The 21,966-nt window shown below is 44.4% G+C and overlaps 1 protein-coding gene across 3 annotated transcripts in view; it reads left to right on the top strand.

Annotated features, from left to right (window-relative positions):
* SHANK2 (SH3 and multiple ankyrin repeat domains 2) overlaps positions 1 to 21,966 on the top strand; it is a 736,911-nt gene that overhangs the window by 183,758 nt on the left and 531,187 nt on the right. For all 3 annotated transcript variants that reach the window (XM_090032909.1, XM_090032907.1, XM_090032908.1), the window contains exon 10: positions 558 to 635. In XM_090032909.1, the coding sequence (XP_089889035.1) occupies positions 558 to 635 (78 nt within the window). The remainder of the gene's footprint in view (positions 1 to 557; positions 636 to 21,966) is intronic.

Genomic DNA, 21,966 nt, shown 5'->3' with positions numbered 1-21,966 from the left:
GGAAGAATTTCTTTAATGTCCGAGCCCCCAAGGTCTGGAACAGTCTGCCAGCGGAGGTGGTTCAAGCACCTACATTGAACACCTTCAAGAGTAAATTGGATGCTTATCTTGCTGGGATCCTGTGACCCCAGCTGACTTCCTGCCCTTTGGGCAGGGGGCTGGACTCGATGATCTCCCGAGGTCCCTTCCAGCCCAAATGTCTATAAAATCTATGGATGACCAGGAACTTGAATGGCTGTGCATTTCATGCTGTTTTTCTGGTGCTGGAAATTTTATGGATATTATTAGCTTTTCAAATCAGTGCTTATTCATAGCCTTACATATTGCTTCCAGAACACTAAAGACCTGAATATTATCCAGTATCATAGTATTTAAGAGCTTCCCTCTCAAATATGAGATAAGTTATTTAAATAGGAACAAACTTTCATTTCTGCTTAGGGCACTTACTGTTTCACATTTGAAAATGTATGCCAAACAATAGCCACATCTTATCCCTACACTACATCTATTAGGGATTAACACTCATAATTAACAATTTCCTCTTCTACAATTTGCAGGAAAGCTGTGCAAGAGTTTTGTTGTTCCGAGGAGCCAACAAGGAGATAAAGAATTACAACAGCCAGTCTCCATTTCAGGTAAAAGAAAAAACAAGTAACAACAGAACTCTCTCTTAAAGCTGAACTTTCCCTTGTATGCCTACCAACAGAAGGCTTAGGCAATCATAACCTCAGTTTCACTTAAATGGTGTGTTGGTTTTATGCCAAAATGCTGCTTAAGGGTGAATTTCATTCTAAGGTGAAAATAGCTGTAGAGTAACCTGATTATTGCTGCCAAAATATTTGAGCCCATATAATACTTTAAGTGGAGATGGCTTAAAAAAAAAAATTCTGATCCAAAGTGCCCCAGTATACAGGTCATTTGGATTCAGAAGCATATTTTATAGCTTGGATTTATCTCTTTAAAATGTAGCCTGTACTTTAAAAACATTTCAGCCATCATTTTCCAAGGTGAAACACATCAACCTACCAAGGACCCTCAACCCAGCTCTGGAGAGACAAAAAGTAATTATCCCTAATTATTCTAATGAGATAGGCAATTTGCTAAACTATTCCTTTTTTGGCAATGAGTGGTACTTTGATAACAGTGCAGAAAACTCTTGATGAACTGAGGTTGTTAATGCTTTGTTTAGTGATAATCTCAGGTGTGGTGTACGAGACATGCAAAGATCCATGTCCTACTGGGATAAGCAATGCTTGCTTTTTAGTCAGAAAAAGTCTTTATTGGCTCATCTGATACACTTGCTGCTGGGGGTCTTGATTTGATCCCTGGAAACTGAAACATGGAAGATGCACACAGACAGCAAGTATGGTTATTGCCAAAGCTTTGTGCTGCTAACTTTCTATATCTTATTTATCTCATTACCCCCTCTCATTGACTCCTGAAATCTGTGCTGTAGCTCCAAGGCACCTGAAACTCTTGTATTAGCAACATACAGGGTCTATAACTTAAAAGTTATCAAAGCAGTAGTTCAGAGGTTTTGCTTTTGTTTTCTCCGTAGAGATTCAGTTCAGCGTGCGGTATAGCTAAAGTAAAGATTCACTTAGATCACTAGAAATGTACTGACTAGATATAAGGGCAAAAATCCGGGCTATGTTGTAGGTGAATTGCAAAACTTAGTGGTAGTAGTAAAAGCAGAGACTGCCATCATACCACCAAGTAGATGGAAAAATTGTTCTTGGTACTAGATTTTCTCAAGGCTTGTTTCACTGTTTTCTCATATTACAGTTCCTCTGAGACGCTTAATTAAAAATCCAAAGGCAAAAGCCTGGTCAGGGAATTCTTGATATCTGAGGGGATGATCCTAAGCTCACATTGTAATTAATGGGAGAGAAAACATATCAAAGCTAGTGTTTCAGGCTCTTTGAAAACTCAGGCAGATGCCTCATTACATTTGACTGCATATTTTAAAGTTTTTTGAAGTAACCATAACATCTTGAGCGTAACTGTTTTGTAATACGAAAGCTGAGATGCTGGAGAATGTAGAAGTTTTGTCTGCAAAGCCTGCCCATTTTCTTATTTATTTTCAGCAAAATACACCATACTTTGTGAAAGAATGCTGTAAAGTAATTAATCTTAGATACATCACTACCAAATATAATCTGTTATAATAAAACAGATACACCCTTTATTGGGTCATATTATCACTTCATCCTTAATGGTTTCAGAAGACAAGCCCAGGAAGATCAACATTATGATTCAGGCCACCTATCAAGAGAAGGATTTGGAAAATTGATGCCAGTGATAAAATTGGAAATATAAGTTGCCAATTAAGAATAGGGATGTGTGCTAGGGTGGTCTGTCTCTTTAAGAGACTGGATTTTCATCACTGCTTGATTTCTTTCAAAATTATTTTTGTTTGGGATTTTCTTGGAATGTGAGTGAACACGATGTGAATGAAAGACAGAACTTGTTTTTTGTTTTTTCCTTTTATTAATTGCAGCAGCATTCTGTTACCCTGACCTTCTTGGAAAGCTAAGGAAAGGACTAACAAGCAAATATATACTTTGTAAAACCTATTGCTGATGAATCCTAACGACTGGAAGGACCAGAGCAGATCACCCAAACCTCTTTGAAAGGAAGTTAGCAAGTGGGAATGGGAGGGAGAGAAAACAGGATAAACCCTATTGAAACTTCATGAGAAGGAACTGATTTGGCTGGTGGTGATCAATGACTAGCTATTGAACCACCCCATCAGTGGTGGATCCCTTTCTTTGTTATGGGCTAATGTATAGCAATGTATAGTGACATTTATGTAGGTCTCTTTTATTAAGTGTCATAGGAGTGTGTCCATCATAGGTATTTGTAGTTATGCTGTTTCCTATTACTCTGGTAGGTAGTATTTTATTGGTAGTTGAAGACACTATTAAAACAAGGGAAGCTGTAGTAGCTATGAATGCAGTAGAAGCAACTGTAATGGCAACACTGCAACAAAGTAGTACTAGAATTAATTCATTGTCATCTGCCTTTATTTTACTGACCCAGTCTATCAAACACCATACATGGAACTGTTGTAAACTTATGCAAAATCCCCTTGAGTTAATAGGTCTTTGCATATTGAAAATGTTTGTGTAGTCAGCAAAACGGAATATTGAAGCCCTTTGTACATACGCACTGATGTGCTGCAGCTCATTAGCTATTTCTTAACATAACCTCAGTTGTATCTTATTTCTATTTTCAAAATGCCAAAACGATTAGTTTTTTTTTTTGTGAAATAACTACTTTCAAATACCTTATGTGAAAATTGAGTTTTTCTTTGGTATCCAGAGGTATCCAAGCAGAGATATTTGTGGATATGTTTTAAGTATTTCTAACCTTAATAATTTTTAATAACAATTGGGAACCAAAGTTGTGTTCTGGGTATCAGTTTGTGTCAGATGTAGAGGGCTGTACCATTTCACTGCTGTCAAGTCTTAGTCTTTACCTTCATATTCAAATTTAAACTAAGACATAAAAGAAATATACTTCATTTCCTGCTATCCTAGTTCTGCAGATCCTTACTCTTAGAGCTAATCCTTTCTACTAGAAGTTCTCATTAAAGTGAGTAAAGATTTACAGTTACCTATTATTCAGAAGAATTGTTAGTTTAGGATGACATTCAACAGCACAAAGCCTATACTTCACTTGCATATTCCAAATAGGGCCTCAGTGGTGCATTGACTTAAGCTGGATCTTTTAATAAAAATATATTCCAGGTACTAGATATCACTAAGTTATAGTGAATGATTAACATAAGGAAAGATCGACATGTCCGTGGGCAGCGTTGGGAGTCTTCAGAGAATTCTATTGCTAACCTTCCCTTTGAAGTTCTGTGGATCTGTGAAGTAGGGATGTGCGAAATGGGCCTTATTTAATTCAGATTTGGATTTGGCCTGAAATCAGGGACAGTGATTCAATTAATTGATGTGGATCACTGTCCCCGATTCGATTCAGCTGAGTTCAGTTCTGAGGATTTGATTCTGATTCAGAGAATCAGTGATTTGGTCATAGACACAGCTTTAAATGTTTTTCTATATACCTCAAGATACCAGGCATGGTTTGTGAACTCTGTGATGCTGGGGCAGATGAAGCATGCCACAGGAATGCTGGGGGGCCCCCACGTGTTTGGCAGTGAACCCAGAAGTGGACTGGAAGTACTTCCGGGTCTGCCAGGGAGCATGCTGGGGGTCCCTCCCTGTGCCGCTTCAGCTTGGTGATCGGCCATGGGGGGATCCCGGGTGCGCCCCCAGATGGAGGAGGCACCAGTTGCTGAGCTGGGGGGGGCACAGGGGGGTCCAGCAGCATGTTCCCCAGCAGACCCAGAAGTGGATTGGAAGTGGTTTTGGTCCGCTTCTGGGTCTGCTGCTGAGTGCACTAGGGACCCCACCCTGCACTCCTGTGGGATGCTCCATCTGCCCCAGCATCTCAGCATTCAAAAGCCACCTGGTATGTTGAGGTATGTAGAAAAAACATTTAAAGCTGTGTCTATGGCCAAATCATTGAATCTTTCCAAATCTCTCAGAATTGATTCAGAGGGTTTTGATTTGATTTGGAGAGATTAAAGGGTCTCCTGATTAGATTTGGATTTGTAGATTCAGCCACTGAATCGGGCTGAATCTCCGTCAAATCGAATGAGCAAGCGAAGGATTGCACAGCCCTACTGTGAAGTTCTAGTAAATTGATTCTAGTATAATTGAAAGAAGTTGAAGATACCAGTGAAAAGAAAGAAACATAATTCTAGATGGAAGGAGTACAAGGAATACAATCTAGCCAGTTGTTTCTGATTTGTATTTGTACATGCAATTGCTTCATCCCAAGTGAAGTACTTACCACATTTTCTTTGCTGAATTTCATCCTATTTATTTCAGACAATTTCTCCAATTTATCAAAGTAATTTTGAATCCCAGTCTTATCCTCCAAAGAGTCTACAATCCTACTCAATCTGGTGTCATCTGTATATTTATGAGTACACTCAATTCCATGTTTTAATTAATTCATGAAGATATTAAACAGTACTGGACCTAGGAGAGACCCCTGGGGACCCTCACTTGTTGGATACTTTGCCATTGATGACTATTCTTCGAGCCCAAGATACGACCAGTTATGTGCTCACCTTGTAGTAGTTACCTTTTCCTGTATTTCCTTAGCTTACTCATGAAAACACTGTGGAACACAGTGTCAAAAGCTTTGCTGAAATCATAGCTCTTCTGCCTCCACAAAGACCTATAAATGAGAACAACAAATTGGACATGTGTTTGGTTTGTGGTGATAGCAGTGCTGGCAAAAAATAATGTTTTCTTTTGACCAACAGAAGCTGCAAGGGCCCATTAACTCTTTTTTACCTCTTTGCTGTATCTTGTCCCACAACTCCTTAAAATTATATCTGCCACCATCTAGGACAGTGTGATATTTGAAGTGTGTTCTCAAAACAAAGCATGTAGTTTCTCTCTCCACTAATTTTCTACAACTATATCTTGAATATTGCATATAGTTACCTCAGTTATCATATTACAGAATGACATTGATATATTGGGGAAAGCTTTATGATGAACAACCATCATTAATATGGAGAAGGATACAGATTTTTATGTGCAAAGATTTATTTGCCTATACACACATGTATTTATTTGCTTACTTATTTTTATTTATTTGATTTGATTTATATGCCTGCTTCAGAAAAAAGGTCTCAGGGTGGCTTACAGTAAAAATAAGAAAAATTATAAAAATAGATTAAATAGAATATAATAAAACAACTCACCACAATTCATGCTTTCCCTGTCTCAGGATCTGAAATTCTGTCATACCATTATTACTTCCTGCCAAGTTACCCATCATTTCACATCCTCCAGCAGTTTTTCCCTGTTGGTCAGAACAAGATCCAAGATAGATGATCCCCCAGTTTATCCTCCACCTTCTACAAGAGAAAGTTGTCCTCTACACAAGTTAGGAACCAGCTTGACATTTTATGTCTGGTTTCATTTTTCTTTGAGAAGATATCCAGAAAATTGAAGTCTCCCATCATTTCCATCCCATTGATTTTTTAGATAGATTTGTCACCTGCTTGAAGAGTACCTCCAGTTTCCAATGTAGTCAGGTATTGGGTAGAGAGTGATAGTGTACAGGGCCTGGGCTGAATGAATAACCCAGGTGTTATTCAAATCTCTACATGAACTTACTGTGTATCCTGGAGATAATCAATCTAGAACGGAGCACTGGGCTTTGAATAGCAATGCATGACAGAAGCAATGAAGAAATGCGTGGCCAGAAAAATGAAAACCTCCTGCACCCAGTCCTCATCACTTTCCTGCCCCTGCTGCAGCAGATTGTTCAAGGCAAAGATCGGGTTTATAAGTCACCTACGTACCCACATGACCTCCACCCCACTCCTTTCTCTTTCCTCTTTCCTTCTTTTTCCTTTTCTCCCTCCCTGTTTCTTTCCCATTTATTTTTTTCTCTTTTCTCTCTTCTACCCGCTTCTCCTTCCCCCCAGTGGATGAGGTTGTCTTTGTTTGTGAAGGACAAACAACACATGAACTTACCCAGTAGCCTCAGATACATGTTGAACAGCAGAGTTGACAAGGTGGAATACTGGGGGAGCTTGCAGGAAAGGTGGTGAGAGAATGACCAATATTTACCCATCACCAATCTTGCAGGCCTCACTGCTAGGAAACTGGAACCAAAAAAGAGCAGTCTTGCAAATGTCATCCACATTTCATGGTTGCTAACCTAGTGATGAGGCCTCTAAACTAGGTTCACCAGGGGATGGAGACCAAAGCCCTGTGGTAAATGGGGAAGCAGGAGACCTGGAGGAAGAGCAAGCAGGAGGGAAAAACAGGGGAGGTTCTCTTGTATTTCCTGAGAAATCAAGGCAATCGGCTAGTTACCTCAGGTGGTACACAAATGCATGGAGCCCGGGAAACAAGCAGGAAGGAATACCTCACACAGGCACAGAACTATGACATGATTGGAATAACAGAGACTTGGTGGGATAACTTGTATGACGGGAGCACTGTCATGGATGGGTACAAGCTGTTCAGGAAGGACAGTCAGGGTGGAAGAGAAGGAGGAGTTGCACTTTATGTAAAAGAGCCATATGATTGCTTGGGTATCCAGGTTGTATCCATATTGGTCTAGAGGCAAAAGGAATCAGAACTTGTGGTAGAGGTGATATGTTTTATTAGACCAACTAGATTTTTGTAAAGAAAAAATTCTTTAATTGCAAGCTTTTGGGCACAAGCACCCTTCTTCAGGCATATGTGAAAAGATTGTAAAAGTTCTGGGTAGAAATGAAAGTTCATATTTCATAGGAGAGTTGAAGGTGTGGTAAAATCTCCTGTTTGGAACAGTTCATTTTCTGTGCAGATTAGGCTCAGAGAGAAGGTGGAATAGTTTGTTTACCTCAAAGTTGTTTGGTGGTAAGCAAGATGTAGTCATTTCCTTCTGGTTATGGTTTTTCATATTTCACAGAGGAGTAAAAAAAAGATGGAAAACTTTTCTGGGCAGACATTACTTATGTGGTAAGGTCTCTCTGAGCTCTGTGGTGAAACTGTGATGATGCAAATTACCTATGACAAAGGCAGAAGCAGGGTCTCAGGTGGCCAAACTTGCTTCCTTCTTGTAAAATTATAAAGATTTCATTTTTTAAAATCTGCTAAAATGCAATACCTTCCACTTGTCAGGTATATCCAGGTTGTAGCCATATTGGTATGAAAGGATTGTAAAAGTTCTCCTGGGTAGAGCTCAGAGACACCTGAGCTGACCTGACAATCCTTATCAAATGGCTCTGATCTCCCCTGGCTAGTTTTTAAAGCACCTGGTCACCGCCATTCACAACTGGTCACCCTCATTCCTCCAAGCACATCTTCTGTGAGACAACAATAACTGAACTCAGGCCATAGCGGATATGAGCTATTTTGTCTGTATATTTGTAAACCTAATATTTGTTTTCCTGTTATGTGGTCAGACAATGTCCTCAGCTGCTTGATTCTGGGTCTAGACCCTAGAAATAAAGATGAGAATCTTTTAGCTACAATAAATATCCACAACACCTTGTCTGATGAATTTAAATATCTTGCATCTACCAGATGGAAGAAGTCATCAGCGTTATACAGCTGATGGTGCTGTGGGGTAATGCACTATTTGCTAAATGGTGCTGGATCATTTTTCTTGTAAAGATAACTATAATTGAAGCAAGTCTGTACTGTCTTGTTTTTAGCTCTTAAAACCAAACTTCCCACACATGCCCCAAGTGCTGTAAGTCACTCATGAAAGCATCATACTTCTGCTAGCAAGACCAACCTGGTATTTACCTCCCCAGTATCTTGCAATCACAGGAGTCTTTACTAAGGATAAACTAAAGGTCACACCATTGACAAGCTGGTCTGTAAAGTGCTAAACTGTAGATTCACATTGTTTTAAAAGTTAGCATTTTTATAATACTACTACGCCTACTACTTTTTACAACCATGTTTGTCTGTCCACAATGAAACATCTCATCCTTTCATCTCTGAAAAGGAGTAGAGGGAAGAGGCAGTGTGTCCATGATTGCCTCTCCCTCAGCTGTAGATAAATAGGGCAGACACACATACTTCATAGTCAATTAATTTCACTACATAATAAAAGTGGAGCAGACACATGAAGCACAGTTCTACTATGTAGTAAATAACTTGAATCCAGGCTAAAGTTGGAAAGTATCAAGAAGTATTTAGTAAGTTTGCTATGTGGGAAAACTATTGCATAGAACATTTTGTGTATCCATTTACCTAGTCCAGTGGTTTTCAACCAGGGTACTGCAAGATCCTTTTAAGAGTGTTCCTCAATATCAGCAGTGGTAGGTGTGTGAACAGGTAGTGAACCAAAGACTGTGGCGCTGGTGTCATCGGGAAGGCTTTGGCTTCTATGACCACAGCCTGCTCCTTTGATGAGAGAGGCAGTGAGCTGCTGGGAAGAGATGGCCTCCACCTCTTTCCCCTGGGGAGGAGGCTCTTCTCAGCCAGATTGGCTGACCTGCTCCACCGGGCTTTAAACTAAGCTCATTGGGGGATAGGGGGACTACCGCCACTGCTGGCTCACTGAGCAACCCTTGGAAAGCCAGCAGGCCGAGGCACTTAAGGGAGCCCACTCCTTCCCCAGCCCTGATACAACCTGTGGGCAAGGCAAGAGCCCCCAAGGGGACACTTGCCTGCCTGTACACAAGTGCCAGGAGCTTGGGGAATAAGCAGGAGGAACTCATCCTCCTGCTTAAGAACACAAATAATTATGATGTCATAGGGATAACGGAGACTTGGTGGGACTCCACACATGACTGGACCATGGGTATAGATGGCTATACGCTGTACAGGAGGGATCGAGTAGATAAGAGGGGTGGGGGTGTAGCTCTATGTTAAGGAAAGCTATGCATCCCTGCAAGCTGATGTTGGTGACCAGGGTGGACAACTGGAGACCCTCTGGGTTAAAATCCATGGGGAGCACAGCACAGGAGGCATAATGGTGGGAGTCTACTACAGACCTCCCACCCAAAGTCAAGAGCTTGACCAGGAGTTCTCCCGGGAACTGGCTGAGGCCTCATGCTCCAAGACCATGGTTGTCATGGGGGACTTCAATTACCCATACATCTTGTGGGGTGATCACTCAGCAAAATCCGAGCAGTTGCAAAGCTTCCTATCATGCGTGGATAGCCTCTATCTGACTCAAGAACTCTATGGGCAAACGAGGTAAAATGCTGCACAACCTGGTACTGGCTACTGGGGATGACCTAAATCAGCGACCTAGTGATCGATGGGAAGCTGGGTGACAGTGACCACAAACTGATCACCTTCACCATCCACCATAAAGCTGGCCAGTCAGTCAACAACACAGAAGTCCTTGACTTCAGGAAAGCCAACTTTGACAAGCTCAGGAGGCTTGTCAATGGAGGCCCTAAGGGACCACAACCCCAGGGGAAGGGCAGTCCAGGAAGAGTGGTTGCTCCTCAAGGGAGTGATCCTCAATGCACAAGCTAATTCAGTTCTATCTTGGGGGAAAGGTAGCAGGAGGGCTAAAAAGAAAGGCCTACAAACGATGGAGGTGGGATTCAACTCCAAGGAGGAATATTCTACATTGATCCGGTCCTGCAGGGAGCAAACCAGGAAAGCCAAGGCTGCAACTGAACTCCAACTAGCTTTAAGCATCAAGGACAACAAAGAGTCCTCTTTCAGATATGTGGGGAGCTGGAGGAAAAGCAAGGGCAACATTGGAACCCTGCTGAACCAGATGGGACAACTGACAACTGACACCCAGGAAAAAGCCAACCTTTTAAATAGGTACTTGCGTCAATCCTTCATCAGTCCCATGGGACGCCCATGCCCGCTACAGGACAGGGAGATCCCCTGCCCTCCATTAATGCTGACCTCATGAAGAAACATCTTGAGAAGCTGGAAACCTTCAAGTCAGCCAGCCCTGACAATCTACACCCCAGGGTACTCAAGGAGCTGGTGAGCATCATAGCCCAGCCCCTGGCATGGATCTTTGAGAACTCTTGACACTCTGGTGAAGTGCCTGAAGACTGGAAGAAGGCCAATGTGGTGCCTATCTTCAAGAAAGGGAGGAAAGTGGGTCTGGCCCATCAGCCTGACTTCTATCCCAGGGAAGATCTTAGAAAGGCCATCCTTAATAAACTGGCCAACACCAGCATCCTGGGGGATAGCCAGCATGGGTTTGTTGCGGGTAGGTCTTGCTCGACCAATCTCATTTCCTTCTACGACCAGGTAACCTATCACCTGGACAAGGGACAAGAGATAGCCGTTATATATCTTGACTTCAAAAAAGCCTTCGATCTGGTATCCCATGACCACCTCTTGGCAAAAAGCTGGCCAGTTGTGGCCTTGGGTCCACCACGATCCGTTGGCTGGGAAATTGGCTCTGTGGTTGGACCCAGAAGATGGTAATTGACAGAAGTCAATCGTCATGGTGCCTTGTCACCAGTGGGGTCCCCAAGGCTCTGTCCTTGGACCCATACTGTTCAACATCTTCATTAATGATGTGGACATTGGAGTCAGGAGCGGACTGGCCAAGTTCGCCAATGATACCCAACTTTGGGGCAAAGCATGCACCCCAGAAGACAGGAGGGCAATCCAGGCTGACCTGGACAGGCTCAGCAAATGGGCAGATGAGAACCTGATGGTGTTTAACACCGAAAAATGCAAGGTTCTCCACCTTGGGAGGAAAAGCCTGCAGCATCCTTATAGGCTTGCCAGTGCTACGTGGCTAGCACTATGGAAGAAAGAGACTTGGGGGTCATCATTGACCACAAGATGAACATGAGCCTGCAATGCGATGCTGTGGCTAGTAAAGCAACCCAAATGCTGGCTTGCATCCATAGATGCCTCTCAAGCAAGTCCCGGGACATCATTCTCCCCTTGTACTTGGCCTTCGTGAGGCCACAGCTGGAGTACTGCATCCACAATACAAGAAGGATGTGGAAAAGCTTGAGAGAATCCAGAGAAGAGCCACGTGCATGATCAGAGGCCAGGAAAGTAGAACTTACGATGATAGGCTGAGATCTATGGGGCTCTTTAGCCTGGAAAAGGGCAGGCCCATGGGTGACCTGATGGCCACCTATAAGTTTATCAGGGGTGACCACCAGGATCTGGGGGAACATTTGTTCACCAGAGCGACCCAAGGGATGATGAGGTCGAATAAAATCCTGCAAGACTGCTTCAGGCTGGACACAAGGAAGAATTTCTTTACTGTCCAAGCCCCCAAGGTCTGGAAGAGCCTGCCATCAGAGGTGGTTCAAGCACCTATATTGAACGCCTTCAAGAGTAAATTGGATGCTCATCTTGCTGGGATCCTATGACCCCAGCTGACTTCCTGCCCTTCAGGTGGAGGGCTGGACTCGATCTTCCGAAGTCCCTTCCAGCCCTAAAACCCCCCTATCTACACAGGATTCACAAGAAAACCCCCCAGTGATTTTGAATAGGAATCTCTACTGTCAAAAAGATTCTGATGTGCTGTGGTTTTTCTAAATTCTTTGCAGTAGCAGTATTGTGCCATCATTTTTCCATATTCAAAAAAGAGTGAAAACTAAAAGCTGGAGGTTTCCAAGGTATACCTCGAGTCTAATAGGGTGAGAACCACAGGCCTAATTGGTTCCATCTTGAGTAGCTCTTTCAGAGTTGGTAGGGTTGGAAGGGACCTAAGCAAGTCATCAAGTCCAACCCCCTGCCATGGGCAGGAAAGAATGCTGGGGTCAAACGTCTTGCGCTAGGTGATTGTCTAGCCTCCTTTTGAAGATCCCCAGGGTAGGGACAAGCACCACTTCCTAGGAAGTTGGGTCCAGCTCCTAGCCACCCTGACATGCCTCCTGATGTCTAGCCTGAGTCTACTCTCAGCATATAGCCGTTATTCCTTGTTACTCCCAGTAGTGCTCAGGGGAACAGGGACTCTCCCATTGCCTGCTGGTTCCCCTTTGCAAGTTTATAGGCAGCCACCATATCCCCTCTCAGCCTTCTTTTGTGTAGGCTGAGCAGGTTCAGGTCCTGTAGTCTCTCCTCATAGCACCTACCCTGCTGCCCCCTTGATCATGTGGGTGGCCCTCCTTTTTATCCTCTCTGTGCTAGCCACATCCCTTCTGAAGTGTGGCACCCAGAACTGGATGCGGTACTCCAACTGTGGCCTGACCAGTGTTCCATAGAGGGGGAGGATAACCTCCTTGGACTTGCTCGTGATGGAGCTATGAATGCATAACAAGGTGCAGTTAGCCTTCCTGACTTCGTCCCCACATTGCTGGCCGATGTTCATTTTGGAATCAGTAGCGACTCCCAGATCCTTTTCTGCCTCTGCACTGACAAGAAGGGAGTTCCCCAGCCTGTAGGTATGCTGCTGGTTTTTCATCCCCAGGTACAATACCTTGCACTTCTCCATATTGAAACCCATCCTATTCTCATCCGCCTACCTTTGTAACCTGTCCAGATCTAGTTGTAGCCTGTTCCTTTGTTCTAGCATGCTCACTTCTCCCCACATCTTAGTATCATCTGCAAACTTGAACAAAGGTGCTTTTCATCCCCTTGTCCAAGTCACTGATGAAGATATTGAACAGCTCTGGGGAACCCTGCTGCCCACATCTCTCCAGGTTGAAAATGACCCATCCACCACCACTCTCTGGGTGTGGCCCTCCAGCCAGTTGGCAACCCATTTGGCTGTGTATGTGTCGACACTACAGTCGCAGAGACAGTGTCGAAAGCCTTCCTAAAGTCCAGGAAAACTATGTCTACTGCTACCCCTGCATCTAAGGATTTAGTGACTGGGTCGTAGAAGGCCACCAGGTTGGCATGACAGGACTTACCTCTAATGAACCCATGTTGGTTGCCCCTAGGCATACTTTTTCCCCACTGGCCCCTTGTGGACATGTGCCAGAATAATTCTCTCAAACAGGTTACCCAGGATTGAGGTAAGACTAACTGGCCTATAGTGTCCCAGGTCCTCCTTCCTCCCCTTTTTGAAGATGGGAACCACATTGGCCCTCTTCCAGTCCTCTGGCACCACACCAGAGCACCACGAATGCTTGTACAGCCATGCCAGGGGTCCCGCAAAGACCTCAGCTAGTTGCCTCAGCACTCTGGGGTGGAGATCATTTGGACCTGCTGATTTGAATACATCCAGTCCCTCCAGAAGTTTCCTGACTAGTTCCTCACTAACCCTTGGCCTAGGTGCACCTCCCCTGGGGTCTAAGGGGGGCCCAGAGGGGGGGTTGCTGTACCTGTCCCTGCTCAGGAAAATGGAGGCAAATAAATTATTAAATATGTTGGCTTTGTTGTCTGGTGTGACGACCACATTTCCTAGTGTGTCCTGCAGGGGCCCCATGTTACCCGGAACCTTGTTTTTGCCCCTTATGTATTTAAAAAAGAACTTCTTGTTGTCCTTGATCCGGGAAGCTAGTCCCAGTTCCATCTCTGCCTTGGCCTTCCTGACTGACCCCCGGAATCCCCGAGTAACCACAGTATAATCCTCCCTGGTGATAGCCTCTCCCTTCCATTGGGTGTGCCTCTCCCTTTTAGCTAGGAGACATTCCCGGATGCTTTTGGTGAGCCATGGGGGTTTTTGCACCCTCCTGCCTCCTTTGATCCATGTTTGGGCTTGGAGGATCATTTCCTTAAGGAGTAACCACTCTTCTTGGACACCTGGCTCCCCTCCCCTCTGGGACCTCAGTGCTTCCCTGACTATTTTCCTTAGCTTATTGAAGTTTGCCCTCCTGAAATCTAGGGTTGCTCCCTTGCTGTCGGCCTTTGCCACCTTGAGCTGGATGGTGAATTCCAGCAGGCGATGATCACTGTCGCCCAGGTGGTCGAGCACCTGCAGCCCCCTCACCTGGTAGTCACCCGGGCCAGCACCATGTCCAACAAGGCTTCTCCCCTGGTGGGGCTATGCACCTCCTGGGTTAGATGGAGGTCCTGCATTCTGGCTAGGAACCTGCGTGTGTGGTCAGACCTGGATGACTGCTCTTCCCAGCAGGTGTCTGGAAAGTTCAGGCACCCATGATGACCACATCCTTTGACCTAATTACCTTCATGAGCTGACTAAAGAATTCCTGGTCTAGCTCTTCCCCTTGGTTGGGTGGTCTGTAGTAGACCCTCACCGTTAAATCTCTTTCCCCTCAACTGCCTTTTATTTTAACCCAGAACACTTCAGAGTGCCCCTCCTCTGACTTTTTGCTAATTGACGAGGATGTGTATTCCTCCTTAATGTAGAGCGCCATGCCCCCACCTTTCCACCCTATCGTATCCCTCCTGTACAGACTATAGCCCTTGATATTCACCACCCACTCATGCATTGGGTCCCACCATGTTTCAGTGATCCCCACTATGTCTGGGTTGGTGTCAGCTAGCAGGAGGGTAAGTTCCTCTTGCTTGTTTCCCATATTACGAGCGTTTGTGTAGAGGCATTTGAGGCCTCCTGAGGATGTGTGCATTGGCCCCCTACTTTCAGCATTACCCTGGCCCCTGTTGCTTACCTGCATATAAGTTCTGCTCATTGGTCTAGGCTGGGCTGTACTTGTGGGTGTTGCTTGGTTTGGTAGTCCAAGGCTTCCTCCTCCCTCGTCTTCCTCTTCCCCGATGAGCCTAGTTTAAAGCCCACCGGAGGAGATCTGCCAACCTAGAAGAAAATACATGCTTACCTTTAGGGGAAAGGTGGAGCCCACCTGTGGCAGGAGTCCTACTCTCGGAGCCCCTCTGGATGTGTGGCTCCACCCTCCTGCAATGGGCCAACCGCCTGCTTACTCGCCTGCCACACCTTGATCTTACTTTTTATTAATGGATGATTGGAATCAGCGGGAGGCTGCCTATTTTTATGCACCCCGATGACAGGGGGCGCTGTCTGTGGCTCCTTTTCCTCACCTACACCACAGCTCAAGCCTCGTGGATGGTGCTGGTATGATCTGACTTGGGCCTTGTTATTATGTCTTGGCCCTTCGTTTGCTCTCAGGGCTCCTCACCGCCCCCTCCTCACTCTCGGGGCTCCTCGCAGCCCCCTAACTCAGGGCTCTTCACTGCCCCGCCCAGCTCCAGGGCTTCTTGATGCCCCCTAGTCAGGGCTCTTCGCTGCCCCCCTAGCTCCAGGGCTTCTCGCTGCCCCCCCAGCTCCGGGGCTGGGCCAATGTGACCCCAAACAAAGATGCGCCCTCTCTGGCGCCAGGAGACCCCATGCTGTCGTGGAGCTCCTATGAGGCCTCCTCCCCCTTTATAGCCTCACCCAGTCCTCTGGTGAAACAAAAAAAAAAAAAACAAACACAAAACGCAAAGCCCCCAGGCTACAACATAAAAGCTAGACTGTTCTGGTCAAAATACGAATCTCTCCCTACGAGAGAGAGAGAGAGCGCGCGCATGAACGCCCAGCAGGAATCAGGGGATGTTCCTACTGTCAGAGTTCTCCCCTTTGTTCTGGCTGAGTTCCTCCTCCCTTCTCCACCAGAGGGGAACTGCCCTCCTGGTCTTCTGCCTGGGCTTAAGAAGGGCTAAGCTCTGACCCTTCCTGGCTCTAGGTTTCCTTGGTTGCTAGGGCAACCAGCACCTGCGCAGTCCTGGTGACTGGCAGCTGCGCTTCCCCCTTCCCGCCACTAGGGGTCTTTCCTGAGCCATTTCTGCTCTCAGTCGCAGGGTACCTGAGAGCTCTGTGACACCATCCCATCTGAGCATGTCTCTTGTTGTGATGAGCGGGTTGTTTCCTGCCTCGAGACACCATTCCTGAAACCTCCAGCTGCTCTCTGCAATGCATGTCGCATGCTGTCTTCCATGTCTGCTCACTGGTAAGACAGAAGAGTATACCACCTGTGTGCCTATCTCCTTCAGCACGTCCCCCAGAGTGTGGTAGTTTGCCATGAGGTGATCAGGGTTTCTCTTGACTGCATCATTAGTACCCACATGGATTAGGACCATGGGGTAGTAAATTGGTGGGCTGGATCACAGCTTGAATCATCCCCTTCACATCCTGAATCTTTGCTCTGGGTAGGCAGTAGACCTCACATGTTGAGGGGTCCTGGTGACAGATGGGGCCTTCTGTACCTCTCAGGATGGAGTCACCTATGACGATCACTCAATGCTTTTTCCTCTGGGACTGCTTGGCTCCTTTGGGCTGTTCGGAGCATGGAGAGTGTGGAGTTGCCTCCTCTCTGGTTGCTTCCCTCATCTCCTTCCTTCTCCTCCAGAGTTGCCAGGGCCTCGTACCTGTTCTTCAGCTGGACTGGAGGAACTGGTACTGCTGTGTTACGAGCAGCCCTGGTTCTGGAGGTGACTGTCTGCCACTCTGCAGTGGAGGGCACTTCCTAAGGTGCTTCTTCTTTGGGTGTGCGGCCCTGCAGGGAAAGGACATAGCCGTCAATTTCATCCTCTGCCTCCCTGATTCCCCTCAGCCTGCTAACCTCCTCCTGGAGCTCCCTCACCTGTACCTCCAGGCAGGCACCTGTGGGACAGGTGTGGGGACCCCCATTCCCTGCCCCCCCCAGCCCCGCCAGGCATCCCCCACAGAGTGTCCCACAGAAGCCTGGGTGCCCTACTTTTTGCCTTTCATCTTTCTGTTTCTTATCCCATGGGTGTACTCCCTCCTTAAGAGTTACCTTAAGGGCTAGAATCCTAACCTTCAGCAGTCTCCACAGTCACACCCATGCCTTGAAGATGATTCTCAGAGGTCCTTTTGCCAAATACCGTTTTTGTCAAAATCAACTCTGGCCCCTCAGGCCACAAAACCCTTGTCTGGGCTTCTATCTGCCCAGCTTCAGCCATTTTTGCCTCAAGCCCAATGGCAGAGAATACCTCTCATATGCCTGCCTGTGGCTTCCTCCACTCCTGCAACCATCCATCGGTCCTCTTGTATTAGGTGTGGTCAAAACATAAATAAAAACACAAGCACCCCACTTTGACTCCTCACCTCACTGTGTGCCCTAAGCTCCCCTTGGCTTTCTTCTTGTAGTCCAAGGGTACTGCTTAGGCATCAGCCAGTCCATCTCCTGAAGCCCTCACCTTCAGAGGACCCATTCCCAGCTGCCTGCAGGATCAGGCTGTCCTGCTAGCTCCCAGGCCTTGGTTTTATGTGCCCACGTGCTCCACCCCTTCCTGTCAGCTGGCTCTCTAGCCACACCCAGCAGTTTCCATTCAGTGATAATTGCTTGTGATGATCAGCTTGTCTGCCCTCTCCCCCCACCCCTGTCTGCTGCAAGTTAGTTCAGCTGCCTCTACTTGGCCTAATGAGCTTAGGCTGTTTCTGCCCTGTACCCTCCCAGGGTTTGTTTTCTTGTTGGGGGTTGGCTGCTGGCTGTTGTAGTGGTTGGCCCCTGCAGGCTACAGAAGTTCTGCTTCCCCTTTGATTGCAGCTAAGAGGGTTGGGGTTCTCTGTTACAGGGAGTCCTGGAAGCATAAAAATACTTGAGAGATAGCTACAGTGCTTCTCTCATGAGCATTTTAAGGAAATGTCTAGAACCCCTAGAATGACTCTGTGACTCCTTTCTGTTATAAGACCAAATTCAGTCTGTTTTTTATTGTTTCAGAGAACCAAAACATCCCGCCTAGAATCAGGTGTCCTTCACAATGTTACATACAGATTTCTAAACACTTTTTACCCTGTTAGATTTATTTTTACTATAATCTCTTCTACTTATTAGAAATATTAATCTAGTAGCTCAGGGACAGTGTTTTGTTGTGTTTGTGAGCTGCTGAATTTGTGTCTTACAAACTGAAGCTAACGAATGTGTACCTTAACTGTCAGGAAATATATATACATTTATTTAATGAGTCATAACACTTTAGAAATATGGCATATGTGTTCTTATGGACTATAGTACATACATAAATCCAATATAGTATAGGACAGAAAAGCACCCATGAGGGTAGGAAGCGATAGAACTATATCACTTGCCAGCATGCATAAAAACCCTTCTATTAAAATATTCATAAGAAACCAGCTTGGGGATATATTCAAGATCTAGCACAAAGAATAGAGGATGTATTCACAAGTGTCCTTAGTCAATATAAAATCTTAATTCTCCTGGACTATTGAGAGTGCCACAACAACATTAATAGTAATGTTCCAAGTACCTTTTTGGTATGGTTGCACCATCTCTTGTTCTCAGTATAGGAGCTTGCTTTTAGTGGCTTATATTTTTGCCAAATTTTTCAGTATTTGGCTTCAGATTTTCCAGGACTGGTGTCTTCTGCAGACTGAATTGATTTGGAATACTTGAGCCAAAATACTTTGGTTATGTCAGAGAATGGTGGAACAGGAAAATATTATGTTTTATCCATATTTAAAAAACTCCTGGTGACCTTTTCTCTGAAAAGCTCTAATGCCCTAATGCAGGGGTTGTTAACTAGGGGTATGCCTTACCCCCAAGGGTACTTGAGAAGACCTTAGAAGGCAGGCGGGGATGGGGCACCACCATGCATCATTAGTAGGCTTTTTGAACATACATTAAAGTGTCTGTGTAGCATTATGTACTCTTGATTATCAAACATGTTAATTTAAAAGTTTTCCAAAGCCCAACCTTTATTTTACCAAGTCTTTTTTTATGTTTTGAATTATATGCATTCTCTCTTTGATTAGATATGTGTAGATATGAATAGAAAATTCTAACACAGATGTTTTTCTTCTCTGACTTATTTTTGACAGTATGATGAAGGTAATTTTTAAATTATGAAACTCTGTCCATTCCCTTTAAGAGATACCTTTACAAATGTAAAATAGAGATGCATCCTGTTTTCATGAAGATTATGTAACTGTACATGCTAATGGAGCATGCTAATTAGCTTGACAAGGGCTTGTGTTCTAGCCAAGTGTTTGACATTTCCATCTTCATTCCTTTCCTAAAACACCTTTGTGAAGAATGCATCCTGGCACAGCCTGTGCCTTCTTGACAATAATTACAGTTGTTTTACATGATGCCTGCTGCCCTTAGCCTGTCAGCCAAGTCCTGTTTTTGGCTCATAGAATTTGTTCTTATTATTTTTGGTTCATTATTTCTTTTATTATTGGTACTATGCTAGCATTGCATTGAGAGCCCCAATTGGGATGAGCCTCGTGATTTTTTTCTGCAAAAATTAATAGTGAAAGAGAATTCCTACCCAAATCATACTTTAATTGCACTCTGCAAAACTTAGTATAGGTTTGTTCTGTATCTGCAAACTGACTTTGTTGTCATACCCACTTTGCTCCCTCCTCTTCCTCCCAAAAGGTCCAGACAGTCAGAGTTTTTAACTTTAAAAAGATTGCTTAAGAAATGGAAAATTTAGTACATTTTGTTAAACTTAGAATTTATTGACTTGAGAAGAATAGTTTAAAAAATGTAGTTACTGCTACTTTAACCCTTCAAACTGTGGTTGAAACAGTAGTTCAGTAGTCTACTTTAACTTTTGTTTAAATGATATGACTGGCATGCCATTATCTTGCAGTAAATTATTGTTGAATTTTCCACTGAGAAAATGATAACATTGATGAAGTTATGGTAAATGTCTCATTTAGAATTATTTACAGAACACGCAAATCCACACTTCATCCCTCTTCTGTCTACTGGTCATTGTCATTCATCTGCATATGATATCAGAGACTTGAAAAAGTGTGCACAGTTACAGCAGAGATAAAGCTGGATAGACTGAATTAATTTTGCTTTTTTTGTCAGTCTTAGGTTAGGGACAGAAATTACGCATAAAACGGTATAAGAGGCTGGAAACTGGTTCAAATCTGTAACACAACAGAAGTTAAGTGCACATAAACCACTTAAAATGGCTGAAACCAGTTTAAGATAAACCTGGATAGATGTAGTATCAGACGTAAATGCTTTACGTAATATCAGTTTATTGAATTCTGTCCCAGATCCCCTTCAAATTCAAGTTAACTCACAATCCCTCACTATCCCAGGATGCTTTGCACCTCCTCTGCAAACCCCACTTCATAGGGTGGGTAGGTTAGCCTTGGCCCAAGCTGTCTGCTTCAGCTGAACAGGGAGGAATGCTGTAGTGTCCCCCCAGCTTTTGGCTTGAGCCACTGCAGGCTTATGGGTGCATTTCTGGAATCAAAAATGAATGTGTGTTCACTTGCTTATCATTTCAATCTATGCAGCTTAGAGTAACCAGCAAAGATTGAATTGATTCATCCTCAGGCTTTTTAACTGTCTGTACTTAGCCTTAGGGATATACATTATAATTTCTTACCCTCAGATTTTCTGTGTGCTTTCACAGCTTTGTTTGTAGATAATCACTGCATAGTTTCACCCCTGCCAGTATCTCCACTCAGCTAAAAGCGCTACTGTTAAAGGAGAGATTTGAGATTCAGATCAAGCCATACATGACAAAAGATCTATTTACAAAGTTACCAGTTAAAATTTGAAATGTCATTTTAAAATAAAACGGCATTTTTATATGATAACTAGCCAATTTACCAATCTCCCCCTCCCCCTGGGCCCTCTCCCCCTTTCCCTCCTGCTGCTTGGGGTCCAGGCCTGTTTCCCTCTTTCCTCCTGCTGCTTGGGGTCTGGGTCCAATGTGAGGGAGGACTGGGCCCGATGGTGGGGAGAAGCCAGCCCACCATGGTGGTGGGGGGAAGCAGCAGGCCCAGGCCAACCCACCCCTCTATCCCAAGTGTCCCGGCCATCATGGTGGCATTGCTCTGTGCTGCCACCTCCTGTTCAAATGCTGTATTTGCACTGTATTTGGTTGTTTCAGTCAGCCAATCAGAGTACGAATAAAGCATTATGGACAGGCAGATGGACAGAAGGACAGATTAATGCTTTTATAATATTAGAATTAATTGACAGGGGCCTTCGTTGATTACCCAACTTTGTAAAAGATGTGCTGAGCAGCATAATATGATTTTCAAGCTTCCAGTGTGCTGGGTCACAATGTGTGTGGATGTTCTATAGGATGTATATAGGATGTTCTTCAAAACTCCAATATAGAGGTGTCCACAGATAGTTTCCTTAGTGATTGTGACTACACAAAACCAGTGGAACAAAATCAGATTATTGATTTATCTTTTAAAATATTGTTAATAGACAAAAAGAATATTAAACTGATGATACTTTCACATCTAAATAAAGAATAACTATGATGACCATGTCTTCCTTTAAAACTGGTAATTTACTAATGATATTAATGTAGATTGCACATATCATCTGGTGAAAAATTTAACATTGGCTCCTTATTTTAGGTCTTTGAAATATCATGTGAGGTGAATTACTTTTGGGGAATAGCTCACCAACATTTTGTATCTCAGAATATAGAAGTGCTCCACAAAAAGCTTTGGATCATTATTAGGGTCGACTTGACATTTCCAGCTGGAACAATCTTTGTAATCTGAGTAGGGGACAACTGTGTTGTCATCTTCCTCCCTGCCATGCCTTAACTTGCAGTATTGATAACGGGTTAGCTTGTAAGCATAAAGTATCATTATCAAGGATCAAATCTGGGTTCC

This window comes from Crocodylus siamensis, chromosome 2, assembly GCF_052110815.1.
Source record: "Crocodylus siamensis isolate JL-2025a chromosome 2, ASM5211081v1, whole genome shotgun sequence".
Taxonomy (NCBI): domain Eukaryota; kingdom Metazoa; phylum Chordata; order Crocodylia; family Crocodylidae; genus Crocodylus; species Crocodylus siamensis.
The sequence above is the reverse complement of the archived record's forward strand: the minus strand, read 5'-3'. Positions and strand labels throughout refer to the sequence as shown.